The 17,303-nt window shown below is 38.0% G+C and overlaps 2 protein-coding genes across 4 annotated transcripts in view; one reads left to right on the top strand and one right to left on the bottom strand.

Moving 5' to 3' along the window:
* The window catches only part of rnf17 (ring finger protein 17), a 26,176-nt gene extending 11,585 nt beyond the window's left edge, over positions 1–14,591 (top strand). The window contains exons 16-38 of the mRNA XM_084907956.1: positions 133–262; positions 1,216–1,378; positions 2,473–2,588; positions 3,070–3,187; positions 3,286–3,403; positions 4,668–4,919; positions 6,507–6,654; positions 7,074–7,186; positions 7,547–7,637; positions 7,783–7,904; positions 8,179–8,365; positions 8,483–8,594; positions 8,906–9,069; positions 9,705–9,824; positions 10,042–10,122; positions 10,201–10,323; positions 10,407–10,463; positions 10,738–10,848; positions 10,972–11,095; positions 12,166–12,301; positions 12,891–13,077; positions 13,967–14,093; positions 14,477–14,591. Of these exons, the coding sequence (XP_084764082.1) occupies positions 133–262; positions 1,216–1,378; positions 2,473–2,588; positions 3,070–3,187; positions 3,286–3,403; positions 4,668–4,919; positions 6,507–6,654; positions 7,074–7,186; positions 7,547–7,637; positions 7,783–7,904; positions 8,179–8,365; positions 8,483–8,594; positions 8,906–9,069; positions 9,705–9,824; positions 10,042–10,122; positions 10,201–10,323; positions 10,407–10,463; positions 10,738–10,848; positions 10,972–11,095; positions 12,166–12,301; positions 12,891–13,077; positions 13,967–14,062 (2,869 nt within the window). The 3' untranslated portion in view covers positions 14,063–14,093; positions 14,477–14,591. The remainder of the gene's footprint in view (positions 1–132; positions 263–1,215; positions 1,379–2,472; positions 2,589–3,069; positions 3,188–3,285; positions 3,404–4,667; positions 4,920–6,506; positions 6,655–7,073; positions 7,187–7,546; positions 7,638–7,782; positions 7,905–8,178; positions 8,366–8,482; positions 8,595–8,905; positions 9,070–9,704; positions 9,825–10,041; positions 10,123–10,200; positions 10,324–10,406; positions 10,464–10,737; positions 10,849–10,971; positions 11,096–12,165; positions 12,302–12,890; positions 13,078–13,966; positions 14,094–14,476) is intronic.
* cpap (centrosome assembly and centriole elongation protein) overlaps positions 14,095–17,303 on the bottom strand; it is a 17,004-nt gene continuing 13,795 nt past the window's right edge. For all 3 annotated transcript variants that reach the window (XM_084907957.1, XM_084907958.1, XM_084907959.1), the window contains one exon: positions 14,095–17,019. In XM_084907957.1, coding sequence (XP_084764083.1) covers positions 16,827–17,019 — 193 coding nt within the window. In that variant the 3' untranslated portion in view covers positions 14,095–16,826. The remainder of the gene's footprint in view (positions 17,020–17,303) is intronic.

The following is a 17,303-nucleotide window of genomic DNA, read 5'->3' as shown; positions in this document are numbered from 1 at the left end:
ATAAATGTCCAAATAACCCAAACCCATAAGAATTAAATGTTATTCATTAGGACTGAATAAAAATTTATTTTGAAGCTCTGTCACCAAAATGGCCTAAACTTGTCTATGTTTCCCCCCAAAAACTGCTCATAGGTTTTATTCTCCAGTGACGCTGAGCAGGAAGCCTCTGCTGTACTACCCTCCTGTATATCCCAAGATTAACAGCGAGATCAGTGCTGTGGTGTCCCATATCAACAACCCTGCTAACTTCTACATCAACCTGGTACTACAGATGAACATGAATAAATATGTAATATCCTCCAATTAATTCCAGATGCCAGCAATAGAATTTAAATAAAAAAATACACAAATTGCATTGCGTGGGGGGAAAAAAAAATTATTTGGGGTGCAACAATACATGTATCGATATTGAACCGTTCGATATAGTGCTTTCGGTTCGGTACGCATATGTATCGAACAATACAAATTTTTTTATTTATTTTATCAACTTTCTTCTGACGATGCTGTCTGTGTTGAGCGCAAGCTAGCAAGACAGAAGCTAAGCTCGTTGCAACATGCCAACTGCCTCAACGCTACCCTCATTCAGATCTGGCCTTTGGACCTATTTTGGTTTTCATGTGAAGCATGACCCTGATGGTAAGCGCGTCATGGACAAAAGTAAAACAGTATGTCGGATGTGCCACGCAATGCTCAATTGGTGGGAACTAGTGCGTCAGCGCAGTTAGCTTGTTAAAGTGTTGACGCCGTCCAGCCCCACGCACGGGGCGAGCCGCGGTAACTCGTTAACGGAGATTTGCCGCGTTATGGCGTTAATGTCATTTTAACGAGATTAACGCTGACAACACTAGTGGGAACACAACGAATATGACTGCGAATTTACGCCGACATCATCCTAGTGCAAAGACAAGTGGAAGCAGACTAAAACAACATGCACGCATGCTACAAACTTTACCCGAGTCATTTAGACAGCCGTTAGCACGTGATTCTCCTTATGGGGACCTGATATGTTTAATATGCTGCTGAGAATATAGCCCAGAAGAAGCGTATAGTATAGCTTTTATTTTGGAAAGAGCCATTTCTCTGTAATAAACTCTCTTTTCCAAAGATGAGTGATTTTTCGATCAGATAGATTTATTTTATAGAGACAGAGATAGCATTTTGAATTTTTCCCACACTTATTGGTTAACTGAATCTATCTTCCAACATCGCCACCAGGTTGACAACATGGAGTTCATGTTGCTCTCAGCCAAGCTTCAAGAGTTCTACAATGATCTTGCATTGCTTGAAGAAGACAAGCTCAGCATCTACTGCCCTGTGATTGGACAATCCTGTGTTGCCCGTTTAGATGATAAGCTGTGGTACAGAGCTCAGGTGACAGGTAAGTGTGTGGGTGAGCATGTCAAGGATTGAATAAATGTTTTTACCTGTTTACCATACCTATTATTTAGCACTTCTTAGTGGTCTGATATAATAATGTAGTAGGAAGTAGTAATTTTCCCAATATCTCATTTGATATTACTGTGTTGCTTCCGCAGTCCGCCTGCTAGAATGCAGGTTGCATTACCACACAGTTGGTAAGAGAAGAGAGAGACCAATAAGTTTATGTCCCTCTTCTTAGCTGTACAAGTAAAACGGCAGAAAATCGTGCTAAACCCTGTCCCACACAGCATTAAATTATTTGGGCTTTTGTAATCTGTAATTAGTGGACATAAGTGTTTGAAAAGCAGCTGAACAAATAAAATGGTGCTAAATCTACATTTTCTATTTTTCATAATTTGTTAAACAGCTGCATAGTTAAAACATGCACTGTTACAAGATTTTAAAAAATGACAACTGAATGTTAATCAGAAACACTTGTTTATTTAACAGCAGCAGCATTTTTGTTTAGCAAAACAAAAACAATTCCGTGGTTCTCATCCTCGACTGGAGTTAATTTAGGTTAGGTTAAAACTTTGGAACTGTTCGGTTGAGTCAGTAAGCATTTGGCTTTGTTAAAACAACAGAAACATTTACAGAAAATGATTATAAGTGTGCATGCTACTAGTTAAGGCTGTCGAGGTTGTGGGTTTTCATTTTAGGCTGTTGGTATTGGGGTTTGCCATGTAACATCATGCAAAAATGACTCAAGATTTATCTCACATTGGATGTGTTCTAAGCATCGGTTGCTAAGGGAAAATGGCTGGCAGTGGTTTCTGGCTCTTCCTGACGCAAATTAGTTACATAGAAAATGCTGCACCAAAGACTTGTGATTCTTTGGTTGTTAGCAGATTGCCATGGCAATTTTTCAGGCTGCAAATACTTGTTATCGACTAGCAGAGCCATTGTTTTCTCATGAAGATATTTCTTCATACATAATTTTTTTTTTTTCACTTAATCTTCAACCTTCTCTTAAACCTTTGTTCAGCAAAACAATTATTTTTTTTTTTTTTGCTGTACACTAATGTAACTGTTTGTCTGTGTGTGTCTGTGTAGGGCATCCAGGGGGAAGAAAAGTGGAGGTTCAGTTTGTTGACTTTGGCAACAGGAAAATCTTGTCAGTCAGCGACTTGAGGAAGATCAAAGATGAGTTCTTTGCCCTTCCTGCAAGGGTGAGAGCACAGAATTTTATGTATTTTTTGTTTTTTAATTATTATTCATTATCGGAATTTATTGCATGTAAACAGAATCTACAGTATCTGTAAGTTGTGAACAAAAGTAATATACCTAAAAATCATCCAGTAAAATGAGTTCATTTCTGACTCCAGTTCAGTTCAATTAAAATGGTCTAACATGAGGGTGTGTGCTCTTTCCTTGATAAGGTTGAAAGTTATCAGTGTTTCCCACATATAGAGTTTAGTTATAATAATAATAATAATAATAATAATAATAATAATGGATTGCATTTACATAGCGCTTTTCGAGACCCTCAAAGCGCTTTGGGTGGGCTGGTCTGGTGTATTTGCCACCTTATTTTGGCATTTTGTTTAATATTTTATCATAAAATGAAAATGTACGTGTATTTGTTTATATTGTGTTAAAATTTTGAATAGCGTTGGTTTAAGTCAACAGGAAATGACTTCCTGTGTGCAGGCAATCAACTGCTGTTTGTCTGATGTGATTCCTGTGGATGGAGAGTCTTGGACCGATGCGTGTACTAACAGATTCATCAGCCTAGCCAACCAAAAACTGGTTACTATTATAGCTACAGGTACTGTTAATTGAAGTGTAAAACATAAGTTCCTCTGTAAACATAGCACACAAAAAAGCCATTTATGTCATCTTTTGTTGTGTGTATGCTCCTTCCAGGACAAGGCCCTAAGTCTGAGCCTCTCCCAGTCAAACTGTTTCAAGGTGAAGTGAATGAGCCACTAACCAGCATTGCTGAACTGCTGGTCAAAGAGGAGCTGGCCTGCTTCAAAGAGAGGTTAGTTCTCCCAAGTTTGATATAGAACTTGCAATAGAAAGTGTTCATGATAAATAAGGGCATTCATTTGATTAGCGGGTAAATGTTTCCAACAAATTGATCATAATGAAATGATTGTAAACTTAGAATTAATCAATTAAAAATGGGTACTGGGTAGTCGAAGCTGCCATGTTAACCCAAATCTTGAATACAGTGGCTTAGATGGACATCACCATTGCCCCTAATCATGGCTCATGTATGTGGCTACAGACCAGCCACATAGCACGCCAAAGGCAGAGAAAAAGAGAGCTTGTAGACATTCACTTGCTGTGGAAGCAGATTTTAATTAGAGATATGAGGGATCTATGTTTTACCATCTGAGAAGGGGCGCCCTTCACCAAAGAAGTGAAAAGGAAAAGGGGCAACGTTACCAGTATCTGGATATAAGGTTATCCTCTTCCTCCTCACCTCTAGCCTCATCTCATGACCTAACGTCAGAAAAGTTCCATAAATATGCAAATTTATTCCTGATATTGTCTCAATTACTTCATGTCAGCAGAATAAACATGTCTCTCCTATCTCTGTGCAACTGACAATGAGGTATAACTATAGCTGGTTAGAAGCTAACATTATTCAAGCTAAAGGTCACACTTCTCATCTGATAACAATTTCATTACATTCTCACACCGCATTAGAGTTTATTCGCTTTCAGTCCAACAACGTTAGATCAAGTTCAAAGAAAGTTTCAGTAACTCCAGCTAAAACTATCAGTAAACGTTACAGTTCTTTGCTGGAGTTCAGGATATCCTCAGCAACTCACCTCAGTATTGCTGTTATTGGACAGAGGTGAGCTGCACAGACTCGTTGACTCACCCCGGGCTCTTCTCACAAAGTTTTATAGCCTCCCCCACAGTAAATAGACATGAACACATATTGGCAGATGCGAGGTAAACAGGGGACTGACATTCTACATTCACTAAAGATGAACAGCAGCCACCGTAGCTAGGATTATGTTCTTGAGTTCGGAGGGGTAAGAAAACAGAACTCAGTTAACTGCAGTCAAATGATGCAGTATTTTTCATGCTCTAACTTTAAGAATTTAATGTATCTTGTGCTTGTTGTACCTCTTTATTTATATTTTTTTTAGGGGGGGGGGGGGGGGGGGGTGTTCTTTGTTTTGTTCCTTGCAATCAATCATTGCACTTTTCTGCCAATTTAATGTACATTGTTTCCAGTTCACTTAATTTTCTTCTTTCACTGTCCACTTACATCCCTTCTGATGTAGCCTGAACCCTAAGAATGCTTGGCCCTCTGGTGATGATTCAGCTATATGGGACCCTCCACTTGAGGTTGGATTAGCAACAGGGCTAGTTGATGTCCCAGACCAAATAATCTCTGGAAACCAAAAAGAGGACCCAATTGAGCCTCAGCTGAAGCTCCCTGCCCAACTCAAAGACCTGAAAGTGAGAGTCTGCCATGTCAACTCTCCAAGCAGCTTCTATGTCCGCTTCGCCCAGTACGACTCTCAGCTCAAAAGGTCAGCTTTGAAAAAGCAAGACGGTCATTATGATTATATCATTTTCTTGAATGAAATATTTATACAGATAGGTCATTCATCCAAGAATTATCTGTACTTTTCTATACTCATACTCTTTTTTTCTTTTTTTTCCTTTTCTTTTTTTTTGCCTGTCCCGTTTGGTTCTTTTGGCATCAGAATTATTGTCTAAAGGTGAAGAAAGATACCCAACGGATTTACTTTACCAAATTGACCATCCCAGACTTGCCGTAATGGTCTATTTGATTCACCTTTTATTTCTATACTACTTCTATACTCATACTCAAAATGCTCATTCTTTACTACTTAGTCCTGTTAGCAGTTATTAGTACAATACAATACAAATACAACAAAGTGCCACATATGTCATCAGGTTGAGGGCACTAATTATACAGCAATAAAAGGGAATATAAGAACAAAGTTACTAAGAACAGATATAGCTAAAAGATGAAGTACATAAATAAAATATTGAACCACATATAAAATGGGGACACTAACTAGATGGAAAAGCTATGTTGAATAAGTGAGTTTTTAAATAGGATTTAAAAGATAAAATGGAGTCTGACGCATGGATAGTGATGGGAAGGTTGTTCCACAGATTAGGTGCAACCAGGGCAAAAGCGCGGTCACCCCTAGATTTAAGTCTGGATCTAGGCTGAGCCAATTAGTATCGTGACAAGTAATTTAGGTTGTAGATTAATTAGATTTAGCTGTTGGCTGGCTAACTTGAAATGCAAGTTAAGAACTGAACTGGGTTTTTTTGTTTTGTTTTGTTTTTTCCTCCCTCTTCTTATTGAGCACTAACACACAAATCACAACATATAAAGCAGTTGGTTGGTACTCCCATAATATAATACTGTGTAAATGTTTTGACCCTCTTCTTGTTTCTTTCTATTTTACTTCCAGACATTCTTGTCATTTTTAAGTGGTCTTGGGTTCTCCAGTCCGCTCTTTGTACCTTATCATTTTCATTGGAATGTTTTTTGCTTAAGTCACTTAAAACTGATCTCTGAATCATTCAAGCATTAAAAAAATGCCCAACTCAAGGCATGAAAAGCAAATAATTAATTTTAAATTGTATCAGAACTTTTATAGTAGCAGCCAAAACACATCGTTTGTTCCATTTCTTTAGTTGGATGTATGAAAAACACTAAAGATGTATTACATCTTTAGTGTTTTTCACTATTTTTGCACAACCACGTTTTTTCAAATAGTCGACAGATATAAATAGAAAATTAATAGAATTAATATTAATAGAAAAATTGACATATCTTGCCATTGTGTGCAGCATGTTTTTAAAAAATTTGAGGAAACTGTGTGGAGGAAAAAAGAACAGGTGTTGGGCCTCAAGGCACTTTATGTTGTAAATTCATAAAGTGACTCTACAGTTGTTAAGGAGGTGCTGACACCCCTTTGGAGTGATATATATATATATATATATATATATATATATATATATATATATATATATATATATATATATATATATATATATATATATATATATATATATATATATATATATATATATATATATATATATTACTGTCATGTTGCTTGTTTTTTCAGGATATGTGAACTGGTAAAGCAGGAGTGTGCACGGATAGAGCCCCAGGATGTGGAATGGAAGGCAGACATGTACTGTGCTGCACTCTTCAATGGAGTTTGGGAGAGAGCACAGATATGCTCTGACGTCACATCTAGCGACAGTGCAGAGGTAAAACAAGTGTTGCTCCCAAAAAGCATCATCAAACTATTTTCTTTTAATCCAAGAGTTAAATGGCACTGAAAGTCAGTGTTACATGTAAATAATCTTTTTTTTTTTTTTTTTTTTTAAATCCAACAAACTGCATGTTGGCAGAGATGTATATCATTTGCAGTTGAATATAATAGTAACTGTAGCTTGATACTTTCAGATAATAAAGATTTTTTTAATTTATACTTTATTTTAATGGGAAGGTTGTTGGACTGCTCTGATTTACATTGTTATGCATGACTTTTTCTGTTACCTCTAAGGGTGCAAAATGAGGTCAAACCATTGATTCATAACAGCTGTCCAGACATACTAGAATTTCTCTTTAAATGCATAATTATAGCATTATCAACACTGATTATGTCTTTGCTGGCTGGTACCAGGTGAGACTGTGCGATCACGGAAAGATGATGAAGATCGATGTCAGTAACCTGCGACCATTGCCATCTTCCTTGATTGGCTCCCTAGCACTTGAGTGCACTCTTAACGACATCAGGTTACACACACACAGACACTCACAGAGTTTAATTACAAACAAGGACACATGTATAATATATTTGCCAATAAGAAGTAGGGCCAGGTTGTTTAATTTAAATGTAATGTCACAGTATGACAATTTGACAGTAATAATAATAATCATAGTAGTTATGTTAACCAGTAAACCTCTGATTTTTATTTTTAGTTTTTTTTTTAGTTTTTAATCAGTTAATGTGCTGTTACAGTTTTGTGATGGTGTATATAGATGTGTCCCCATTAGTTTTACTATAATGTGACAGCTTGATTTTGCTGCCATACAGTTTCAGTACTCTGGTTTGGATAAAAGGTGTACTCCAGTTTGTGTTTCTTTCTCACTTAGGCCCACGGGAGGCCGATCTACCTGGACAAATACAGCCTGTGACTCATTCTCCTACTACTTGACAGGAGCCTCGGCTGTTATGACGATCAAGGTCTTCCTGTCTTTTCCACCCGTTATCGCCCAGTTTCTTTCTACTTTGATTTTTGCCTGTTTTTTTTTTTTGGGTGGGGGGGTTTGTTTGTTTGTTTTTCTGCTTTTCAAAGTGTGTTTCTCTCTACTTCTTTCTCATTTTCAAGGAGTTAACAGATGAGCGTCCAGTACCTGTCACTTTGTTCTGCTCCAATAGAATGGGAGAGTTTATCAGCATTGCAGATTTTCTGGTTAGTGAAGGCCTCGCGCTCAGGCAAAGAAAACCAAGGTGTGTGAGTGCATGTTACACATGCATTGTGGGGTCAGGTGTGTTGGTGTGCACAGGCTTATTCTCCTTCTCCAAATAATCTCTCTTAACCTCTTCTGAATCCCTGTACTTCTGGTAGACATTGCAAAACATCAGAAATATTGTAAATATAAGAAAACCAGACACAGCAGAGTTTATTTATTTATTTTTTTATAACCACTAGTTGATATTCCAGTTTAAGCAAATGTTTCTAATGTTTATCCTGTCTTTTGTTTGTGGCTTTGCCCTGTTGCAGCAATATTAATGTTCAGCAACCCAAAGACATGGATCCACCATCTACAGTGAGAGAGGTACAAAACAAGAGTGAGACAGAAACCAGTTGCCCATCTGTTCCTGTTATTTCCTTCCCCTTCCAGTCATCCACTGTCAGTGGTCAGATGCCTCCAAAACCAGCCCCTCGCTCCATTATGACAGCTGAGAAGGTGATTATGCACACACCAAGATTTTATGTGTTATAAAAATAGACAAAAATGTCATTAATGATAATGTGGTTTATAATAATTCTCCAAGCCAATATTTGTGTGTGTCTGTGTATGCAGGTAAAGACTTCATTGTACCAACCCCCAGAGCTGCCATGTCTTGGTCACATTCAGATAAGCATTTCTGCTGTTGGAGAGGACGGTCTCATTTATGTGAGAACACAAAATGCAGGTACACAAAAGATCACGCCATTATTTTTATTTATTTATATATATTTTTTTACCTCTACATACTTGCATAGCTTACATCTTATCATAGAAAGGAAATTGGGTTTAAAATATATTAACTGCGCTGCATATGCTTTAAGGAGAAGTAACTGTCAAAGTTAACTGTCAGGGCTGGACCTTAAGAACAGTCCTGTTGTTAAAAACAGTCATTAATAGGCCTGGAAAGTGCTGCTGTTTGTATCTGTTCTATTGTATTAGGTTGATTAAGTGTACCTGTCTAAAGTGAAAGTTAAAGTATATTTTGTCATCTGTCAGGTTATCAGCTGGAGCAGCTTAAGGAGAGGATTCAGCAGAGCATGAAGGCATTGCCCAGACAGAAGCCCTACACCTGGAAATCAGTCTTGGGCTGTGCTGTCATTGGACCTGACATGTTGTGGTACCGAGGACAGCTGCTGGAAGTGCTGGGAGGGCATGTTAAGGTCCGTTTTTTTTTTTTTTATTCCCTTGAGTGCTTTTAAAGTAAATGCATTTTGCATTTAAACAAGAGAAAAGCTAAAACCAAGACAATGGTTGCTAGGCCAGACAATGGATAGATTTCTGTAAGATACTGAGTATAAATTGACTGTATTTTTAGCTTTAGTGATATAAAAAGTAATATATTTTGCTTATTTAGTATTACCATCAATAGTTACACTTGATGGAATAATCTCTGATATTCCAACTACAATATGTCATCAATGGCAGCTGTAGCTCAGGTAGTAGAGTGGGTCACTAACTGGAAGGTTGTTGGTTCGATCCCAGTCTGCTCCAGTCTCCATGCCAAATATCCTTGGGAAGATACCAACCCCAGGTTGCTCTCCGATGCATGCATCAGAGTGTGAATGTGTATGAATGTTAGTTAGGTAGCACTGACAACTTAGAAAAGTGTTTGTGTGAATGGGTGTGATTGGGTGAATGAACAAGTTGTATAAAGCGCTTTGAGTGCTCAGAGTAGAAAGGCGCTATATAAGAACCAGTCCATTTACCAATATTATATGCTAAACTGCATATAACATTTAAAAACATTCATTTGATGGTACGTTAATACAACTTTTGTTCATGTTTATATTACCAGGTGCAGTATGTCGATTATGGTCTGGTGGAGAACATCCCGGTGGTTCATGTGTATCCCATCCTCCTGTGTGACGATGTACCTCAGCTCTGCATGATCTGCCAGCTGCTTGGCATCAACCCTGTAAGGAAGAGATTGTGTCTGTCACTCCATCCATCTTTTATTTTTTTTAAAAAAGACTGCTGATGGAATAAATGTTTATCCCTGAAGAGCAGCAGAAGATTACCTCCTCCATAAAGCCAGTTATAGTTTCTAAAATGAGAGCCTAATTACAATGTTTTTCTTGAATACAATAGAATCAAAGTGAAATAATTCTACTTTTGCGCCCCTGTTTCTTCAGGTTGGTGGTAAATGGCAGCAGGATGCAGTGGCCTTGATGAGAGAGGTGTTACTAAACCGCAGTGTGGATATGAACGTTGTGGTAAAAATGCGCAAATGAGTCATATCAAACATATGTGGACAATTATATGTATATGATCCCTTGTTTGTTTTTCGGTAGGAGCTGCCAGCTGATCCAAGAGGACCTGTCACTGTTGAGCTCTTCATAGATGGTTTGAGCCTCAGCAGGATCCTCTGCCAACATGAACATGCCTCCATGGATCGGACTGTGTTGCCAGATAAGGTCTCTGTGTGTGATAGACTCTGTTTTTTCCGAAATTAAGCAATGCCAGTAATTTACTCAGGAGTATGTGTGCTTCTCTGCAGCGCCTCACAGTGATGCCTACTGCTCCCGTCTTTGATGTCTGGGATATTAACACTGAGGTATTATAATAAGACTGAAGAAATGTGTAAATTTGGCTGATCTCACCATCAAGGTCATCTTTTCATGTACCTGGGGGCAGTTTTCATTGATATTATAAGACCTATAATATTACTCAAGCTGTAAGCTTTTTACAGTAATTAAAGCAAGTTATGCCTTAGATCTGTTTCCTGTGTTATAGTGTGCATAAATAGATCCTATGTAGATGCATCAGAGTCTCTACTCCACCTAGTGTGCAGATGGGGTATAGGACCAATAATGATGATGTGTTTTCAGGGTTTGAGAGACCCAGAGGAGCTAATGCTGGGGTCCTTTACCTACCCGAACTTGCAACAGGAGGGGGAGCACTTTAAAGTTGTGGTCAAGCATATGTGTACCCCCAATGAGGTAGCTACTCTCTACATTATAAATTATATACATAATTCCTGTTGTCATATAAAAAATGTTTATAATAAACAAAGCGGATAAGAATAATGTTGTTAATAAGAGCTTGTTCTGTTTCCCCTGCAGCTCTTCCTGTGGCCTTTGGAAGGAACGGCTGATGTAAAGGTTAACGGAGAGTCTCTAGATGAAACTTTGACCAGAATCAATAGAAACATTGACACGCTGCCACGACTTAGCAACTTCCCCAAGGGTAATGTTTCACTTTATCCAGACACAGATTTAAAAGATTTAAGCAAGTAACATCATTGAATTATATCTGAAATGAACAGAGATATTAGAAGCACAGATATCCTTTACTTAAGCAGTTGTGGAGATTCATTCACACTGCAAAGTCTTTGCCTCCAGTTTTGACTTCTTACCTTCCTGTAATAGCGATTATGTGGCAGTGCTGTCTAAGCAGCGACACCTATCGTTCAGGAGAATACTGCAGCAGCTTCCTGTGCCTTAATGGTGGGCATAAATAGTAGTGACTGTGTGATGATGTTACAGAAGTGCGCAAAGTGACCAATGCAGAGGGTATTCTGACCCCTTTAGAAATGTCAAAATATTGAAATTACTTGTCACCTGAAATAAGTCCTACACTCTTTATGTGCATTAGCTAGATGCTGACCATGACCACAACTTGTGGACTTGAACACCAAAAACACTGTTGTAGCTCATTAGGGCTCATTTTAACCTCTGAGTTTAGTGCTGTCAATGATGTATAAATCGTATGATTTTTGTCTCTTTCTTCGCTGACAGAAGGCAACAGTGATGGATACACCAGTAGGATGTGTTAATGTTTCCTTCATTTAGATTCAAATCTATTAGAATTGTCAAGATGTGCAGTCACAGAAAATAACAAACCTTAATGAGTTAGTAAAGTACCCATTTTGAAAATGTAGAGTTTTAAGAAGAGAGATTTGTCTAAAAAAGTAAAAGGTTGTCAGAAAAATAAATACTCTAGTTAAGTACAGATACTTGAAAATTCTACAAGTACAATAACAAAGTATTTGTACTTGATGGTCCCCATCTTTGGAAATATACGCAATGTTTACCATGCATGTAGCATTTCATCAAATGTTAATGTGGATTTTCGTGTTTCAGTGACATGCTTGATTTCCCCCTCCTCTCCCTCCTCTATTCATGTATCTGTTCACACACTGACTTAAAGCAAGGAATACTGTTGCTTTTTACCGGATGACATGCAGTCACCAAGTCGCAGACGATTCTGTGCAAGACTCACTAAGTTGGGGCCTCCCAACGCTCTGTGGTTTCCAGGTGGTCCATGTCTCGCTGAGTACAGTGATGGAAAGTACTATCGAGCCAGGTTGATGAAGTTCATCAGTGCAGAACCTGTCACGCTCCTGGTACAACACGTCGATTTTGGCTCTGATGACACTCTACCTACCAGCAAGTATGAATCTTATCATCCTACTAGCACACTTCCTCTGAAAAATATGAGAAAATGTACAAACATACTACAGACCAAGTGTTGGAAAACTTTATAGGCATTAAATTTGTGGCTTGTCGTAGAGAAATGATGTGGAGAAGAAGTGAGAGGGATATATCTTCTGGTGACAATGCTGACACAAAATCACTGGGTTAAACTGGGTTTTCAGTATTACATAGGTGGTTCACTTACTGGGTAAATCATCATGGTAACTAATTAATCAGCAAGTAGAGTTTTGAGCATATGCTGCCATTGCTTTCTGTTTTATGTGAACACACTCGCAGCTAATTTGAGAAACCCTAGGGTGACTTAATCCAGTTGATAAACACCATCATATGACCGCTTAGCCTGACTGCTGATGCTGGTGTAAGTGAAGCCAGATAAGAAAAAGATATCCTGGCTTTTAATGTAGGCTCCAGTCTTAAGCTGCTGTTTGTTTAACTTTGAATATCTTTGAGACCCACCCTGAATGGGGTTTATCTACTGATAAACAGATGATGTGGACATGCGGATGTGTTGAGTGGCGTTCTCATAATGTGTTGCTTCCTGGCAGGCTGCGCCAAATGCCAGCTGAGCTGCTGGACTTTCCATGTACGGCACTAAAAGTCAAAGTTGCTGGCTTCAAAGCTCCAAGTGTCACAAGGGAGGAAAATGTGCTGCCCTACAGCCCCAAATGGAGCATGAAGGCTGCAATGGAAATGATCGACCTGTTACACAAAAACATCACAGCCTCTGTTGTGGTATGAAACACACACAACATAACTGTTTTTAAAACTAAGAAATTACAGTCAAAAGACATATGTTTCACTTATTAAAGAAATGTCATTAAAAATGTACCATGATAGGTTTTTGGAAACAGTACTAAACTAAACTAGCTGTGTTATCTTTAAATGTGAGCTCTAAGATAACACAACAAACATGATAAATGTCGTTGCTGAAAATGTTTTCTCAGCAGATGGAAACCTGCTTTCCTTAAGTCAGTTTTTACTAGCAGTCCTATTTACTGCCTTCATGGCCCTTTTATTCTGTGTGGCACTTCTGATTTTCTTGTAAATACAAACAAATTTTTCATACGTTTATATATATATATAAAGGTCAAGAGCAAATGTAATATCAGTAATTCACTTTTCATACAGAAGAAAACTAAAATATGGTGATCATAGTTATTCTCTGCCAAGCCCTGGAGTTATATGTAACAAAACAGGTTAATGATTCAGTCAAAGACAAAGAGGCCGTGAAAATACTGCCTCGTCTTCAAGGACATCAAGCTGCAGTTTTCTGTTCTGAATGCACAAATCCTCACAATTCAAAAAGCTAAAAGTATTTTGTTTACCACTGTAGAATAGGGCTAGCTCCCATCATGTTGATATGGTGCCAAATGTGTTGAAGATTTCCAGCATCTTAATGAATTTTTACCATAACTTTTGACTTAAGGGATCCACCAACGGGCACTGCCATTGTGTAACTAATAAATAATAAATGTGTATGTAAACAAGACTACCTAATAACTTCAAATCAGGCAGAACAAGTCCTGTGTTGCACTCTTTATACTGTCAAATCTTTGGTCTCACAGCCTGAGAATTTTTTTGTTTGCTTCCAGTCAGTATCTCACTGTCCTCCTCGGTTTAGGCTCAAGAACCAGAGCTCACAGTGCTGCTGTACAGCGAGGATGGAGAGTTGGTCCATCTGCCTCTGGTGACCAAAGAACTGGCAGAACTTGAGTAAAGTGGAAAGACACCCTCCAAACACTGTTCAGGTAAGTTTTTAGCATTTTATTTCAAGCATCAAAATTTCTTTAAATGCTTTCTGAAATGTCTGCATCTGTATGATTCGAGTTGTCCACAGTCATTCTTAACTCTACCAAAGAGAGTGAGTAGCATCCAGTTCCACAGGACACAGTTAAATACAGACCCCATTAGACTGTGGCTGATAAACCAATGCTGTTTAAATGTGTTGTGGAGATTTGTGATTCAACGTTTTGTTGTGGCTCTAAAGTCAAACAGGATCAGATACTAAATGTTGCAAAGAAATAAAAGTAACCAGCAGAATCTTTTGAACTGTATATTTAAGTGACTTAATAGTAGCTTGCTATTAATAAACAGAACAGCAAGCTAATAATAAATTTATTATCTTTTTCAGGCTTCCTGGCTCAGTTTGTTTTCAGTTCAGGTTTTGTGTTCTTCTGGTTTTCTTTGTGTTCCTAGTTTTTATATAGTACAGAAATGTTCTATTTATTTTCATTGTTCCTGCACAGCAGAGATTTGTTTGCTTGTTTTTTTTAAGCTGTTTATGTAGCACTTTGTTTTCTCTTTTCTTTTACTGTATGAAGGTGCTAAGTAAAATATTCCCATTTTCACTGACCTCTGCAGTGTGTTTTTACTAAGGTGCAATGAAAAGGACAGTGTGATACAGTCTCTACAAAAACACTCAAAGATGTTTAAAAAAAAAAATTTAAAAAAGAAAATGTATTTTACAAAAAAATATGTACAGCCAGCTAGGGAAATAAATATGCATTTAACATTTTTACAAATAAAAATAGTTGCAAACACGAGAAAACTACAAATGTTCATCCACAGCAGACGAAAGCAGGTCGTGGTTTGGATATTAAGCAGGAATATCCTGGGACAAACAGACAAGGCTGTCTTGCAAGACAAAACTAGGATAGTAGGAGAAAGTTTAATCCTCTGGGCTCTATCGTGGCCATTCTTGGCTTGTTGAAACCTGTTTATAATAACATTTGATTCCTTGTTATTGACAGTACTAAATCATGCAATTTAGGTAAAATTGCTTTCATTCTAAACTCAACACATGAATTGTAGTTTTTAATGTTTTTTACCAAATTACATAATTTACCAATTTTTGGCCAAACAAGCAATTTCATGTAATATTCCTAGTTTCCAATAGGGGTGTTTGATGGCTTACCGCACTCCCAATGGACCAAAATAATGACACAATTTTGCCGTAGGTTTGATCTCAAGGATCTAACAGTTTGTGCTGCAATGTCATGCACAAACACAAACATGTATTTGCAGGATAGACTGGAATAAATGATGACACATCACATATTAAATAGGCTGCAGTGAATTTCTGTTGATGCAGGCTATTGAGCTTTGAAGCACATGCTGAAAGCACTTTTACTTCTGGAGATCCTTTTACCTGCTGTGCACCCTTACAAACCTGCACGGGAGGTGAAGGTGTGAGGATTGGAGGATTATAGATGAAGTGGAGATGTGAGCCTGCACCAGAATAAAGCAATACGTAGCATGTTGGATGACAACACTGGAAGTTCTCAGGAAGTAAAAAAGGGAAAGGAGTTCAGACTCCAACTGACAGAGGAGCTCCAAGGACAACGTCTTTACTATGGTCACCTTGGCAGAGGAACTCCTCAGATGAAAACTGGCACAGGGGAAACAACCTAGAGCTACCTCCCCGGCTCCTCCAGTTGCAACGGAGGAAGATTTTGTTGTTCGTCTGTTGCGTCACCAAACCTACCACGGCGATATCCCACATAGAATCGGAGGAATGTGTGTCTTTTGAGCACAATCCATAATAGTTAATGTAAATCAATTACATTTCCCAGACTCTACTATTAATAATACAAGAAGTTCCAGTAGCACTGTGAATATATGAAATTATGAGTTCTGAGGTTGTCTTCCAACAAGTGCATTGTACAAACAAACTGGTGTTTAATAGGTTAAAAATGTAAAAAGTAATGACTATTTAATATTTATGGAAAGAACTAATGTTAGTTCAAAACTTTATGCAGAAAAAATTGCAAAAAAAAAAAAACCCATAAAAATAATAAAAATTACAGACCTAATCTGTTGGTGAACACTTTTGGCCATGAACAAGCTGACTGGGTGGTGACTTTGAACAAACCCAGAGGGTTAAGTCAAAACATTGTTGGACTCGCTGAATTATTTAAAAGTATCCCAGATTTTTGTGCAAAAGAAGAAGTTCCTGTTAAGAATCATTGTGAATCTAAGACTGAGGTGTATTGTGTTGCATTCCTTTTGTCTCCTCTATAACGCCAAGTTTACTCAGTGTGTTAAACCGGCATTTATTTATTGGTCTGTTTTTCATTTTTACACCCATGGGTAGTGCTTGTTGAGCCTGTGCTACTGCCAGTTGTGCTTTAGTGGGTGGGCGTAAAACCACTGGCACAAAAGTGTGTCACATCACTCTATTTGCTACATATAGACAGAAGTATTTAAAAACAACAACAAGCTGATTTGTGAATCTCAGAAGCAAGGAGTGTCAACTCAAGAATATCAAAGCAGGTTGAACTGTTGATTATGTCACATCGTTAAAACAAAATGTCCAAAGCTCACCTGCATCTGTTATCACATGTGAAGAAAATAAATAAAGACAAAGCACCAAATTCTCCAGACATCCTTCTCTGATGTCCTGGATTTTTTTCACAGTTTGAACAATAGCTGCAATAATAAAAATGCTTCAAGTTTCACAGTCACTGAGATTCACCACCTTTCTACACCTTGGTATCCAGGATGACGTTTCCATCTTTGTCTTTGATCCTGAGCCGCCCGGTGGGGTAGCGGGTTTCTTGCCTCCCATCTGCGTAGACGGTCTTCACTGTGCCATCTGGATACTCTCGCCTCTTGTACTCTGCTGTGTGGATCTCCTTCTGGCCTGTGTTAAAAAGGATCTCTTTGGTGCCGTCCCTGAGAGAAACGGCATGTATAGATGCCCAGTTAGTCTTGAGTGGTGGTAATACTCAATTTCTTTAACCATTAGTCAGTTGTTTGATCTATTAACACATAATAGACTGAAAATTGTAGCACCACCTGTTATCATCACTCTTTTATGAAGTATTTGCTATTTCCTTCTCCAACATTCACAATATCTGACTTTCCCATATGATGGAAAAATTAGTCTTATTTTCTGCTAGCTGTTTTTTTGTTTTTTTCCTTGTCATTTTAAATATATCACTCGTGGGGCCTAGTGC

Source organism: Perissodus microlepis, chromosome 16 (genome assembly GCF_051167445.1).
Source record: "Perissodus microlepis isolate ML-2025 ecotype Zambia chromosome 16, ASM5116744v1, whole genome shotgun sequence".
Classification (NCBI taxonomy): domain Eukaryota; kingdom Metazoa; phylum Chordata; class Actinopteri; order Cichliformes; family Cichlidae; genus Perissodus; species Perissodus microlepis.
The sequence above is the reverse complement of the archived record's forward strand: the minus strand, read 5'-3'. Positions and strand labels throughout refer to the sequence as shown.